We start from the raw sequence: 11,830 nt of genomic DNA, 5'->3' as shown, positions 1-11,830 counted from the left end.
TGTGTAAGATGCCCGGCGTGAATTTACAATAATTTGCCGATTATGACCGATGAATGTTATCAGGATTAACTGCAAAATCGGGACTCGAAACTAAACTTAGCGACGTATTTGAGTTCTTATGCCATGGCCTAATAGTAATACACATCTGCTAGAGCCTTACTACAAGGTACATACTCTCATCAGATCATACGATACAACAGAATTGAACAACTCTAAAATTTAGTAACTTGCCTAGAATTTAGTTCAGCAGCTTTTCCGAACTTCTGAACTCGTTTTTTATGGTTTTGCAATTGTTAATGTCCATTATTTTCGTCTGATATCAATCTTTTTGGCATGTGCTGCTTAATTTTTTGCCTACCTTTCACACTCACAGTGCCGGTTCGTTCACCACCCACCCACCCAGTCATGTGGTGTTGTAGTCAGTAACCTAGCTCGGGTTTAGTTTCACGATCTTTTCACAAACAACAAACGTTGGTATAAAGCCCATCCGATTATAAAAAGCTTACCACCAACGATTAGGACGGTAACTAACCAGCTAACTAGAGTAATGACGTGGCTGTTTCCACGGTAATCTCCGTCGCTCTACTTGAGAGCATAAAGGGTGGCCTAGCTCAGTCAGTTTTGGTAGTACATACCTGATAATAGTCTTATTAGGACCAGAATGCATTGGCAGTCGACCTAAATCATCATTTTTTAATCCATTTGAAACTGTATTGAAGGATATCCAAAAAATATGCATTGAGAGGGGTTCCAGAGAGAAAAGAGACTCCATGATTTGAAAGTTTAACAATATGTCTCCATGCCTACCAACCGAAATTTGATACGTAGGCGTGGAAACATATTGTTAAACTTTCAAATCATGGAGTCACTTCTCTTCATTTAACCCCTTTCAGTGAAGACTTTTTGGATACCTATCCTTCAACACAGTTTCAAATGGATTAAAAAATGATGATTTAGGTCGACTGCCTGTCCTTTCTGGTCCTATTAAGACCTTTATCAGGTATGTACTACCAAAAATTAGCGAGCTAGGCCACCCGGAATGCTCTCAAGTCAGGTTGAAATAGACATTAGTGTACCCTGTGTGGTACATCAGACACTAAGGTTCTTGGTGAAAGTGTCAGCAGCTGACATAAAAAGTTTTTTTCCCACTTGGGACTTAAGTCCCAGCGGACTATTGCGTTCACTTTTCGCCCGTCGTCCGTCCGTTCATCATTAGATGGAATCCAGTTATTTTGGGAAGTTCTGAAGACGCTCCAAGGTAATGTCTTGATATTTGTTTTGTACATGTATCGCCCAGAAACTGGCCCTCTCAGATTCAAGATGGCCGACTGGCAGCCATTGTTGTTCGCCAAATTCAACACTTTTTACACATTTTTGAATTTTCGAGGGAAATTTCGAAGACGCTTTTAGGCCTATCAATTACCTTGATCTTTCAGATATATTTGTATCCCCCAAGGGTCCATCAGCATGAGAAAAATTGGGTCGATCAGACTCAAGATGGCCGTCCTGTGACCTTTTTTCTCCCCAAAAATGTCAATTTTGGCTGAAATTCTGAGTCCTGTAACTTCATAATGGTTTGCCATTTTTCATTGCTATAAATAATAACAATTTTATTTTCATTAAACTACATTTCGATATAAGGTTATTTTAACAATGCGGAATAACTAGAGATGTTAAATGAGGGATCCAGCGCAAGTCTTTGGGGCTGTACTCAAAAGCAATTGCAAGGCGCTGAACCCGAGTGCAAAGCGTGCAAGAAGGGTGCAATAGAAACAGGAAATAAATGATAACTATAACAATGATAATAATAATATTCAATTAGTAATAACAGTAATGATAATAATAATAGTGATAGGGCCTAATAATAATGATAACAATAATAATGGTAATAATATTAACATAAGTTATATTTATAAATGAATAATGGATATCACTAAGTATTATTAATTTGGCTGATTGATATTGATATGTTGTCAGGGTGGTCTTCTCAAAAGTAGTGGAATTTCTAAGGATTTGTGAAGTACCTACAACGCCAGGGAGCTGGTACTTCAGTTAGAAATGATTTATGATATCAAACTAGTAGCCTATGTGGTTCGGTCCCAGGGAGATTTCGATTTCTGGTTTGGTAATTATGGTGAATAGAGTTTTTCCTGTATAGTTTCATTACAGGTGTCGGCAGAACGTTCTTCGTGAAATTATATCCAAATTTTGTGATTTCGAGTTTGATTATGTCGTCAAGTTTAAGTATCTCATATTTCATAAAGATACTCGAGGTATGGGAGTTAAATTTAGCGTCATCTATAATGCGAATAGCCTTTTTAGCCCACTTGGGACTTTAGTCCCAGCGGGCTATTGCGTTCACTTTTCGTCCGTTGTCCGTCCGTAGACGGAATCCAGTTATTTTGGGAAGTTTTGAAGACGCTTCAAGGTAATGTCTTGATATTTGGTTTAGGCCTATACATGTATCTACCCTAGACACATCTTCAGCCCAAAAACTGGCCCTGGCAGAATCAAGATGGCCGACTGGCAGCCATTGTTGTTTGCCAAAATCAGCACTTTTTACACGTTTTTGAACTTTTTGAGGGAAATTTTGAAGACGTCTTGATCAATTAGGCCTACCTTGATCTTTCGTATATATTTGAACCCCCCAGGGCCCATCGGCATAACAAAAATTGGGTCGATCGGACTCAAGATGGTCGTCCTAGGACCTTTCAAGTGCCAAAAAATTTTGGCCCAAATTCCGAGTCCTGTAGCTTCCTACTGGTTTGCCATCATTTCTCATTGCAATTGCTGATGTGTATTTTTTGGAAAAGGATGTTTTATACCTGAGACAGGTATTTTTGATCAGCCAATTATGACGCAATTGGCGGCCATCTTGGTGTCATCAGTAGGCCTACTCATTCGTAGGTGGGAAAAAGTTTTTCCACATTATATTGATACCTAAGCATATTTTGTCACGACAATGAATTAGGAAGTTGTAGCGTATAGCGTGTTCTATGATTGTGGTGAGTTTCAAGTTCATTGGTTTTTGTATATGGCCACCAGGGGACGTTGAATAATACAATATCTTAGTATTTCAATATTATATTTTAACCAATACTTATTTTGTTACCACAATCAATTGCAAAGTTTTAGCTCATGACATCGTCCATGACTGGTGAGTTTTAAGGAAATTAGTTATTCTATATGGTCACCAGGGGCGTTGAATAGTAGAATAACCTAGTATTTCCTCATTATATTGGTACCTAGGCATATTTTGTTACCATGATCGATTGCAAAGTTGTAGTTCATGTCATAGGCCTATTCTATGATTGTGGTGAGGTAAAAGGTTATTAGGTTTTGAATATGGTCACCAGGATGCAACAGCATTACGACAGTGGGTGCGCGCCAGAGCAATCTGTTCTGGGCAGAACGTCCCCATGTCTCGGTGTCAATGCCGCTGGCTTTCAGTTGAAGCTTGAGTGAGTCCTTGACGCGGAGGTGTGGACGGCCAATATTACAGCGGCCATCACGCAGCTGGCTGTATAGTAGGGCCTTGGGTATCCTGCTATCATCCATCCGTTCAAGGTGACCGCACCAGCGGAGTTGAGCTTTCATGATATATGCCTCCACACCAGTACAGCAACACCTCTCAAGCACAGTTGCGTTCGGTACATAGTTCTGCCATTATATTCCACAGATGCGTCTTAGACAGCGCATATGAAAACTGTCAAGCTGGTGTATATGCCGCTTGTAGATTGCCCAGGTCTCGCATCCATGTAACAGAGATGAGAATACTGTCGCTTGGAAGACTTGGATCTTGCTGGGCAGTCTGATGCCATGATTGTTCCAGAGCCTCTTATTTAGTCTGCCGAATGCGGTTATGGCTTTGGCAATGCGTAGGGTAATTTCTGCATCAAGGCTTGGGTCATGGCTCATAATGCTGCCCAAGTAGCAGAATTTCTCTACTGCGTTCAGGGTGTGACCATCGATCGATCTCTCGTCTGCAGCAGTCATGTTCTGTCTAGTGCCGCTGGGACCACAAGGCGGAGACTGGGGCAGATGCAGATCATTTGCCTTGTAGGGCTAGAAAACTTGATCTATCCTGGTTTTGGAATTAGTGATGTCCTTCACTAAGGAGGGCTGCCATCGTCCAAGGCTGCGGGCCCTTCCTGCCCAGGTTTTAAATCAGTGTTTTGCGTCACCTAGGAAGGCTGCCATCACCCGAGGCTGGGAGCCCTTCCTGCCCGGGTAAGTTGCCTTGCAGGGCTTATGGTCACTAACCAGACCAGGTGTTTGAATCACTTTTCCGTCTCCTAGGTGCGGTTTTTGCGAGCGCCATCAGCTCGGCTGACTATGGTCCGCTGTCGGCTTTCCGTATTATGACCTGACAGGCCCCACAAATGAGGCTCCCCCTATCTGCCACCTGGGGACGCGCTGAGTGGCTCTGTGAGCTGAGCCCCTGGAAATGATACCCAGAACCCAAAGTAGAATAACTTAGTATTTTACATTTTAGGCCTATAGTGGTAACTTGGCATATTTTGTTACCACAATCAATTTCAAAATCGTAGCTGCTGACATGTTCTACAATTGCGGTGAGTTTCAACGTCATTGGATGGGGGCGTTGAATATTGAAATTGTTAGATTGTTGAGCATTTGAAACCACTTCCAAGTGGGCATGGTGTCCCTGGACCCCTAGTTACCCCAGTATCCTCTAGTCTAGACTAGTCTTTTCATTCCAATAATTCTGATTAGTAGGCCTACCTAGGCTTCTATTGGGGTCAAGAACTTTTCATGTCATGTCCCGTTAGCTTGCTTAATTTGGTTTTAACACGTTTGTTCGCTACTGTTGATGAGATAAATTGTCATGGTGGGCCTACCGCAGTTTGCCGTTGTGAGTTATATCTTCATCGATTCAATGTCATTTCATGGAGAGGTTAAGATACTAGGCCTATTTACGGGGGGTGCAAAAGAGAGAATATAATGATTAAAATCATCATTTTACAATGAAACTTTTATTCTTTTAGATTTCTATTTGATTGCCAGTGACGAGTTACTGGTATCTCGTCATTGGTTTTTATACTAAAACAGACCAGCATGATTGGTGTATTGATTTATCAATGTACAAATAGTGCTGGCGGCATATGAATTGCATGATATCAAAAATTAATAGCATCGACAATGGTGACTGGAACTTATCTCCTAGGTGGCAGCAAACATGTTAATAGGACCAGTGAAACTGTGCAGTCTCTATAGTTAGTTACCTGATCGTTGGTGGTAAGCTTAATCGGAAGATGGGCTTACCAGCAAAAATATCCGATCGTGAAACTAGAGCACAGAAAGGAAAGGTTACTGACTAGTCTCAATAAAACAGCATTTTTATATCCATTTTACACTGTATTGAGGGATTGCCAAATAGTCATCATTTTCTCGTGTTGAAATGAGAACACCATTTTGAAATTCTAACCAAACGTTTCCTGTATTTATAGGTACCGGTGCATCAATTAGACTGACCGTAGTCAACGTCAGAGCAAGGAAGGCCCGTGCGTGATACAGCTAGGTACCACCATTGCCATAACAATTGAAGAAGGGATGGATCTAACCAACCAAACATTAGATGAAAAACGAGTGACGATTGTACTAAATGGAAAGGAACAAAAATTCCCCGCTATCGTAAGTGGCTTAGTAGGTAGGCCTTTTATCAAAGCAGACAGCATTCTGCTTATCAATAATAGCTATTGTACAGCCTAGAGACCTGCCGAAAAATACGTAAGTAGGGTGGCACAGGATAGTTTCACATGCGAATCGTAATTGAACGTGATGACAGTTCATCTATATCGATACTGCATCTGAGCCGCATATTACGATGGAGGGAAGATGGTGCAACTTTTCATATTTCTCTTAAACTTTAGAACACATACCTCAATTTGGTCTAAATACGACCAGTGAAACTGTGCAGCCTAGATAAACCAGCGTTTTTTAGCCCTCTTGGGACTTAAGTCACAGCAGACTAGAGTGTTCACTTTTCTTTCGTCCATAGATGGAATCAGGTATTTTTGGGAAGTTTTGAAGACACTTCAATGGATTGTCTTGATATTGGTTCATTAATGACATGGAATGACGAATTAATGACAAATTTTAATGACATGGTTTCCAGAGCGAAGGCTCTTTGACTGTACAACTGAGCATATATTCATACAAATCATCCATTTAAGCATTATCCATTCTCCAAATCCTATGGAGCTGAATTTTGAAAAAAGGCCTTGTTAAAAATCTGGAGCTTTTTTGCGAAAATCTGAACGCAAAGATATCTGTTTTAAAAAGCCAATCAAAACAAAGACTCCTCTATGATTGGCTTAGCAGCAAGTGTTCACATGAACCCACGGTATCGTCTACCGTTTTACTTCCAGGTTTTATTTTAAGATTGAAATTTGTATTTCAAGATCGATTTCTGTGAAATTTTTAGTTGATTTGGTTTTTGGGAGGAATATTTTTGTTTGCTCTAGCCTATGGAAAATATCATTGACAATTATGCAAAGTCCGGGAAAAATAGCTTTTTCACAAATTTCAGAAAATCCAATTCAATTCTATTCCGTTTTCAAATCAATAAGACCAAGGGAAAAGATAGAGGTATGCCATTTTTCATTGAAATTTGTGATAGGTATTCTTTAGGGAGGGATCTTAAACATATCAGACAGATCTTATGATCAATCAAGCCTGACACAATCGACAGCCATCTTAGTGTCATCAGTCCTTATTTGTAGGTAGAAATGGCTTTTGGAGAAAAATATTGACAGGTTTGAACTTAAATAGTCTTGATATTTGATAAATGCTATCACTGTCATAGGATTTTCATCCCCTCGCTTTGAATTGGGGTTAAGCAGTTATTTGTTCCAACCACCAGGGGGAGTTGAATATTGTGTTATGTACAATTTGCCTATTTAGATTGGTACTATAGAATATTATGTAACCGCAATCAATTGTTAAGCTGTAGCTCATGACATGTTGTATGATTGTGTTGAGTTTCTAGGTTATTAGTTTATGTACATAGTTCCCAGGGAGCGTTGAATAGCAGAATAGCTTAGTATTTTCACATTGTACTGGTTATCAGGCATATTTTGTACTTTCAACCAATTGCAAAAATGTAGCTCATGGCATGTCTTATGATGATGGAAGCATTTTAAATTAGGAATGAATGGTACATAGGTTCATAGAGTTTTGAAATTCTATTCTTTTGGGGTTGAGAATGATGACCATAAGCGTATTTTTTCGCCCGATTGCGACGATTTAATTCGCCGACGAATATATACACCCGATACGAGCGGGCACACGCCGTGATCAAACCGAAATTCGGTCAGCGTCTGGCACTTAGCGGGAGAGATTTAACAAATCACATGATATCAACAATGCATCCTATTGGTTGATGAAAATAGATTACGCTGTGGAATTCACCACACGAGCGATTCGCCGCGATCGGGTGAAAAAATACCCTCATGTGTCCCTACCTTAAGGAATTTGACTAGCCGATCCGTTGAGCTCACATGACTAGTTGTTAAGTATTGGAGACTTTTTATACCATGAATAGGCCTGTACGGTTAGTGCAAGAAATGAAAACAATTTATGATGAAATGATATGAAAAGCATTTGCATAAAAGTTCCAATCTTTCATTTGGATTTTACATTTCCTTTTCTGATTAATAGGCTTACCCCCTTTTAAAGAACAATTAATCTCTTCTTGCAATGATTTTCAAGGCCATCGTTTTCTGGGAACTATCACCAAAGGATGATGAATATTGATGTTATCAGATTTTCCTTTTTGCAAGTGGGCTTGACGATCCCTCAAGTTTATGTTGTCACACACTGCAACAGTCTATTTTTCATTACAGCACCTACGATGGAAGACGGATTTGAAATTTGTGGTGTATCATCCACCTCCAGCTAACCTTGAAGATGAAGGTCATGTTGAAGAGTTTAAAGAACGATTGGCTTTTATTAACGAAGATCTTCGCTGTTTGTTGTGTATGCCTCATCAACAATTTTGGTGCCAAGTGATATTTGATGAGACTTTGCACAAATGCATAGAATCATATTTACAATCTGCTCCTAGGTAAGTTATAGTTCAACTTAATACAGTCAAACACTTGTAAGTGGCCCCTCTATGAATTGTAGAAAAGGTGTACTATATCTGATACATGCATGCATCCATGAATGTAGAATGTGGTAATTTACAGAATTAGTATAGTATACTTGATTACGACCACAAGGCTGGAAATAAGGTGGCCATAAGGTGGCACACTACAACTAGTATCTTTAACTATAGCAAATGTTTTATGGCTGCATTGCATCTGTATTTTCTATTTATTTGCCTTAAAAATCTATATGTCGGTGGTAATTTTGATGGTTTTTAAATGGCTAGTCATACATATTGTTGATCTGGATTTTTTTACCATGCATATATGTAACAAAGCCCATATCCTGGATCCTATGTTCTGTACTGAAAAAACATCAGTAAATCAACTAGGGGTCAAAATACTTTCTTGCAAGATGCAATAGTATAAGTGACTTCAGCGGGACTAGGGGTGATGCTGCTTTATTCACTATCAAGAGTCATAAGAGTGTTCAAGACCTGCTGGCTACTTACAGGTTGCAGACAATACTTAAAAAGCCATCCAATCGTAAAGTTGAATGAACAATCGAATGGGGTCAGTCTTATGGAAACCAAGATCTGAACAACAATAGGCAAAACGAACAAACAGATATGAATTATATACAAAATATAAAATAGAAGTTGGATAATGTTATAATCTTAGTTCCACTGCAGAATAACCAAAAATAAGATGATACAAAAGCTATGATGGTTTATACTGGTTATTGTATATCCAATAGGTACTATGATGAGAATTATGCCTCATGTCTGCCTTTGTCCGCAGTGAAATGCCATCAAGACATTCATCGACGAATATTTATGGTCTGTTTACGGATGGCTACTCATAAAGAATCGATAGAAAGTCACATCAAGCCATCCGTATTTGGTGAAATTATATATGAAAACTTCATCTTTGATATTCCCAAGTTGATGGATTTATGTGCATTGTACAAGAATGGCAATATAGCTCTCCTATCTAAGATGATTGAAAACATCTTCAATCAACAGCCAAAATATTATGATGACCTTCGCGCCATTGTTCCTACACTATTTCAGGTAAGCATGTTTGCTTTTACACAGAATTGATAACATTCAAGACTTTATGCTTTATAAATACAGGGAGACAAGTCAAACTTTATAGGTTTAACTAGTATATTTGACGCACAAGCTTTCGTTATTAGTGTATAGTACCAATAGTTTCATCAGGTGAATGAGTGAATACTTTACGCATGCATATGGGTATGAAAAATGTGTTGGAGTGTTCAGTTATAGTAGTTGGTTTCATTCCTGGTATTTCAGCGGAGGATCCAGGATTCCATGGAGGGGGGTGCACAAATCTAAATAGGGGGGTCTGCGGGTCCTCCCCCAGAAAATTTTAAAAAATTGGACGCGCAGAGACACGTTCTGGGCACGATCAGAGTACGATTTAACTCGCAATTTGGATTGTTAGAATTCAAAACGACTAAACCCAATGAACACCGGCCAATGAAACGACATGAACATGTAGGACTGCTGCAGAAAAGCGCTGGTAACTGTAAATGACGACATAAGCTTAAGCAATTTCAGCGGGATTTTTCACATGCTTGTCTTCGTTCTCACTAAAAGGTCAGACCATAAGAAATTAGCGAGGACTTAGGGGGGGGCACGTGCCCCCTGTGCACCGGCCCTGGATCCGCTGCTGTATTTGCTATGAAATTGAGGTTAACATACAGTCCAGAGGTATTTCTTTTACTCGAAATTTAGTTTAGATTCTTTTTCTTTTATTTGTAGCCTACTTGGGCTATTGCGTTCAATTTTCTTTTGTCCATATATTGAATCTAGTTGAATACGTATATCTACCTTAGACACATCTTCAGCCCAAAAAGCTGGCCCTATCAGATTCAAGATGGCTGACTGGCAGCTATTCATATTTGCTGAAATAGCACTTTTATACATTTTTAGCCCATATGAGACATACGTCTCAGGGGGGCCATTTGCATTCATTTTTGTTCGTCTGTCCGTAGACGGAATCCAGTTGTTTCGGAAAGTTTTGAAGATGCTCCAATGGATTATCTTGATCTTTGGTACCTATATACATGTACCCTAGTCACATCTCCCTGAAAACTGGCCCTTTGAGAATCGAGATGGCTGACTGACAGCCATTGTTGTTTGCCAAAATCAGCACTTTCTACACATTTGTGAAGTTTTGAAGGGCAATGGTGACGCTTTGAATCAAAGCGTTTTCACAAGGATGTGAATATCACGCCAAATGGCGGGAATCCGCCATTTTGTTGCCGAATTTTGTGGTCTTCCCAATTCGCGCAAATCCGTTAAAATAATTTAGGGGGGTTCGACTTCCACCCTCCAAGATCGCGGAGAATCCGCCGCGGTAAGCGAGTGCTCACTGACGGAAACCAAGAGTAGCAGCGACGGAGATTTGGTTCTTGTTTTTCGTGCGAGATGATATCGGCAATCGCATCGGAATCCATCATGAAAATTGGTAGGTTATAGATTGTCAAATCATTATATCTCAACAATCACCATTTGGGATCTGTTGTTTCTGATAGTAAATTACCGGATTAGTGCTCATTGTTTGTATCCACGTGTTGAATGTATAGTGTATACGTTGAATGCCGCGCGCCTGCAGTCTATTATTAGACTGCTGTGTATTGATTATTGGCACGCTTTTCTTTCTCTTTGTATTTTTAGCATTAGTTAATTTTGAAACATTTCCAAACTATAAGAAACTATTTTATCACCATCCTGGATTCTAATTGTCGCCTAACAAATTAATATTCCATTTCATCATGGCGACCTTGAACTCTTATCTAAACATCGTCAGTTTAGAACGATGTCGAAAGTGTAGGCAGTGTATAAAATACAAATGAAAATGAAATTCAACCTCTAAATACTTGCTTTTCCGAATTTAATTTTCTTGTGAACTGAAAGTATGATTCTACTACTGGTGATATCATTCAGTGGTGGTTTTATGTGCACAAAACGAACCTGTATAAAGGCCTGTTTGCTGTTGTTTTTTAGTAGTTTCAATATTCTTGGAGACATCATTGACAATAAGTCTACTAATGTGAAAACTGAGACTCATGCTGCATATCAAACATGCAAATAATTTCCACCAGAAGAAAGTCTCAGCAATTCAATATTTTAAACGGACTGACATTAAGTATTAAGTATGGGCCAATCAACAGACATATTTGTCAGGGAGTCCGGTTGGCAGCTTCAGTCTGGAAAGCCAAGAAGCAGAATGTGCAGGAAGAACGTAAAAAAGGCTTGCCCAGTATGGTACAAAACCACGTGCGCTAAGTGCCCGTAAGGCAAAACAACAAGCCACAGAAAATGAAAGGAAAACACTAGAGCGGGAAGCCAAGTCCATGACAAGTTTGATTGTTATCTGAGGTTTGCAATATATTTCTGTGGTAGACTTGATAGTTCGTTTGTATGATATCTTATGAATTTTAAATTGGTAATTAATTAAGCTTGAATTAACTAAGTTTGAATAAAATTAAGTTTGTTAGTATAATTATGTTGTGAATTTTAAGTTGCATTGAATTAGAGTTTTAAAAGTGAGTTATGAATTGAATATGAGTTTAGTTTAGTTTTATTGGTGTGGATGTAATAAGAGCATGTCAGACAGGATTTCTTCGGCCACCCTTTGTTATATCTCTACGGAACGAGGGCCTGCGGCCTCGTTACGTGCCCTTAGGGCAC

General features: G+C 39.3%; 1 protein-coding gene across 5 annotated transcripts in view; it reads left to right on the top strand.

Annotated features, from left to right (window-relative positions):
- LOC141906703 (activating signal cointegrator 1 complex subunit 2-like) overlaps positions 1–11,830 on the top strand; it is a 47,070-nt gene that overhangs the window by 146 nt on the left and 35,094 nt on the right. Inside the window, exons 1-4 of one of the 5 annotated variants that reach the window (XM_074795998.1) lie at positions 1–166; positions 5,469–5,652; positions 7,866–8,086; positions 8,866–9,181. In XM_074795998.1, the coding sequence (XP_074652099.1) occupies positions 5,572–5,652; positions 7,866–8,086; positions 8,866–9,181 (618 nt within the window). In that variant the 5' untranslated portion in view covers positions 1–166; positions 5,469–5,571. Of the gene's footprint in view, positions 167–204; positions 223–4,553; positions 4,575–5,468; positions 5,669–7,865; positions 8,087–8,865; positions 9,182–11,830 lie in introns of those variants that run through there. The other 4 variants (XM_074796001.1, XM_074796000.1, XM_074795999.1 and 1 more) reach the window with 4 other exon arrangements.

This window comes from Tubulanus polymorphus, chromosome 6 (genome assembly GCF_964204645.1).
Source record: "Tubulanus polymorphus chromosome 6, tnTubPoly1.2, whole genome shotgun sequence".
NCBI lineage: Eukaryota > Metazoa > Nemertea > Palaeonemertea > Tubulaniformes > Tubulanidae > Tubulanus > Tubulanus polymorphus.
The sequence above is the reverse complement of the archived record's forward strand: the minus strand, read 5'-3'. Positions and strand labels throughout refer to the sequence as shown.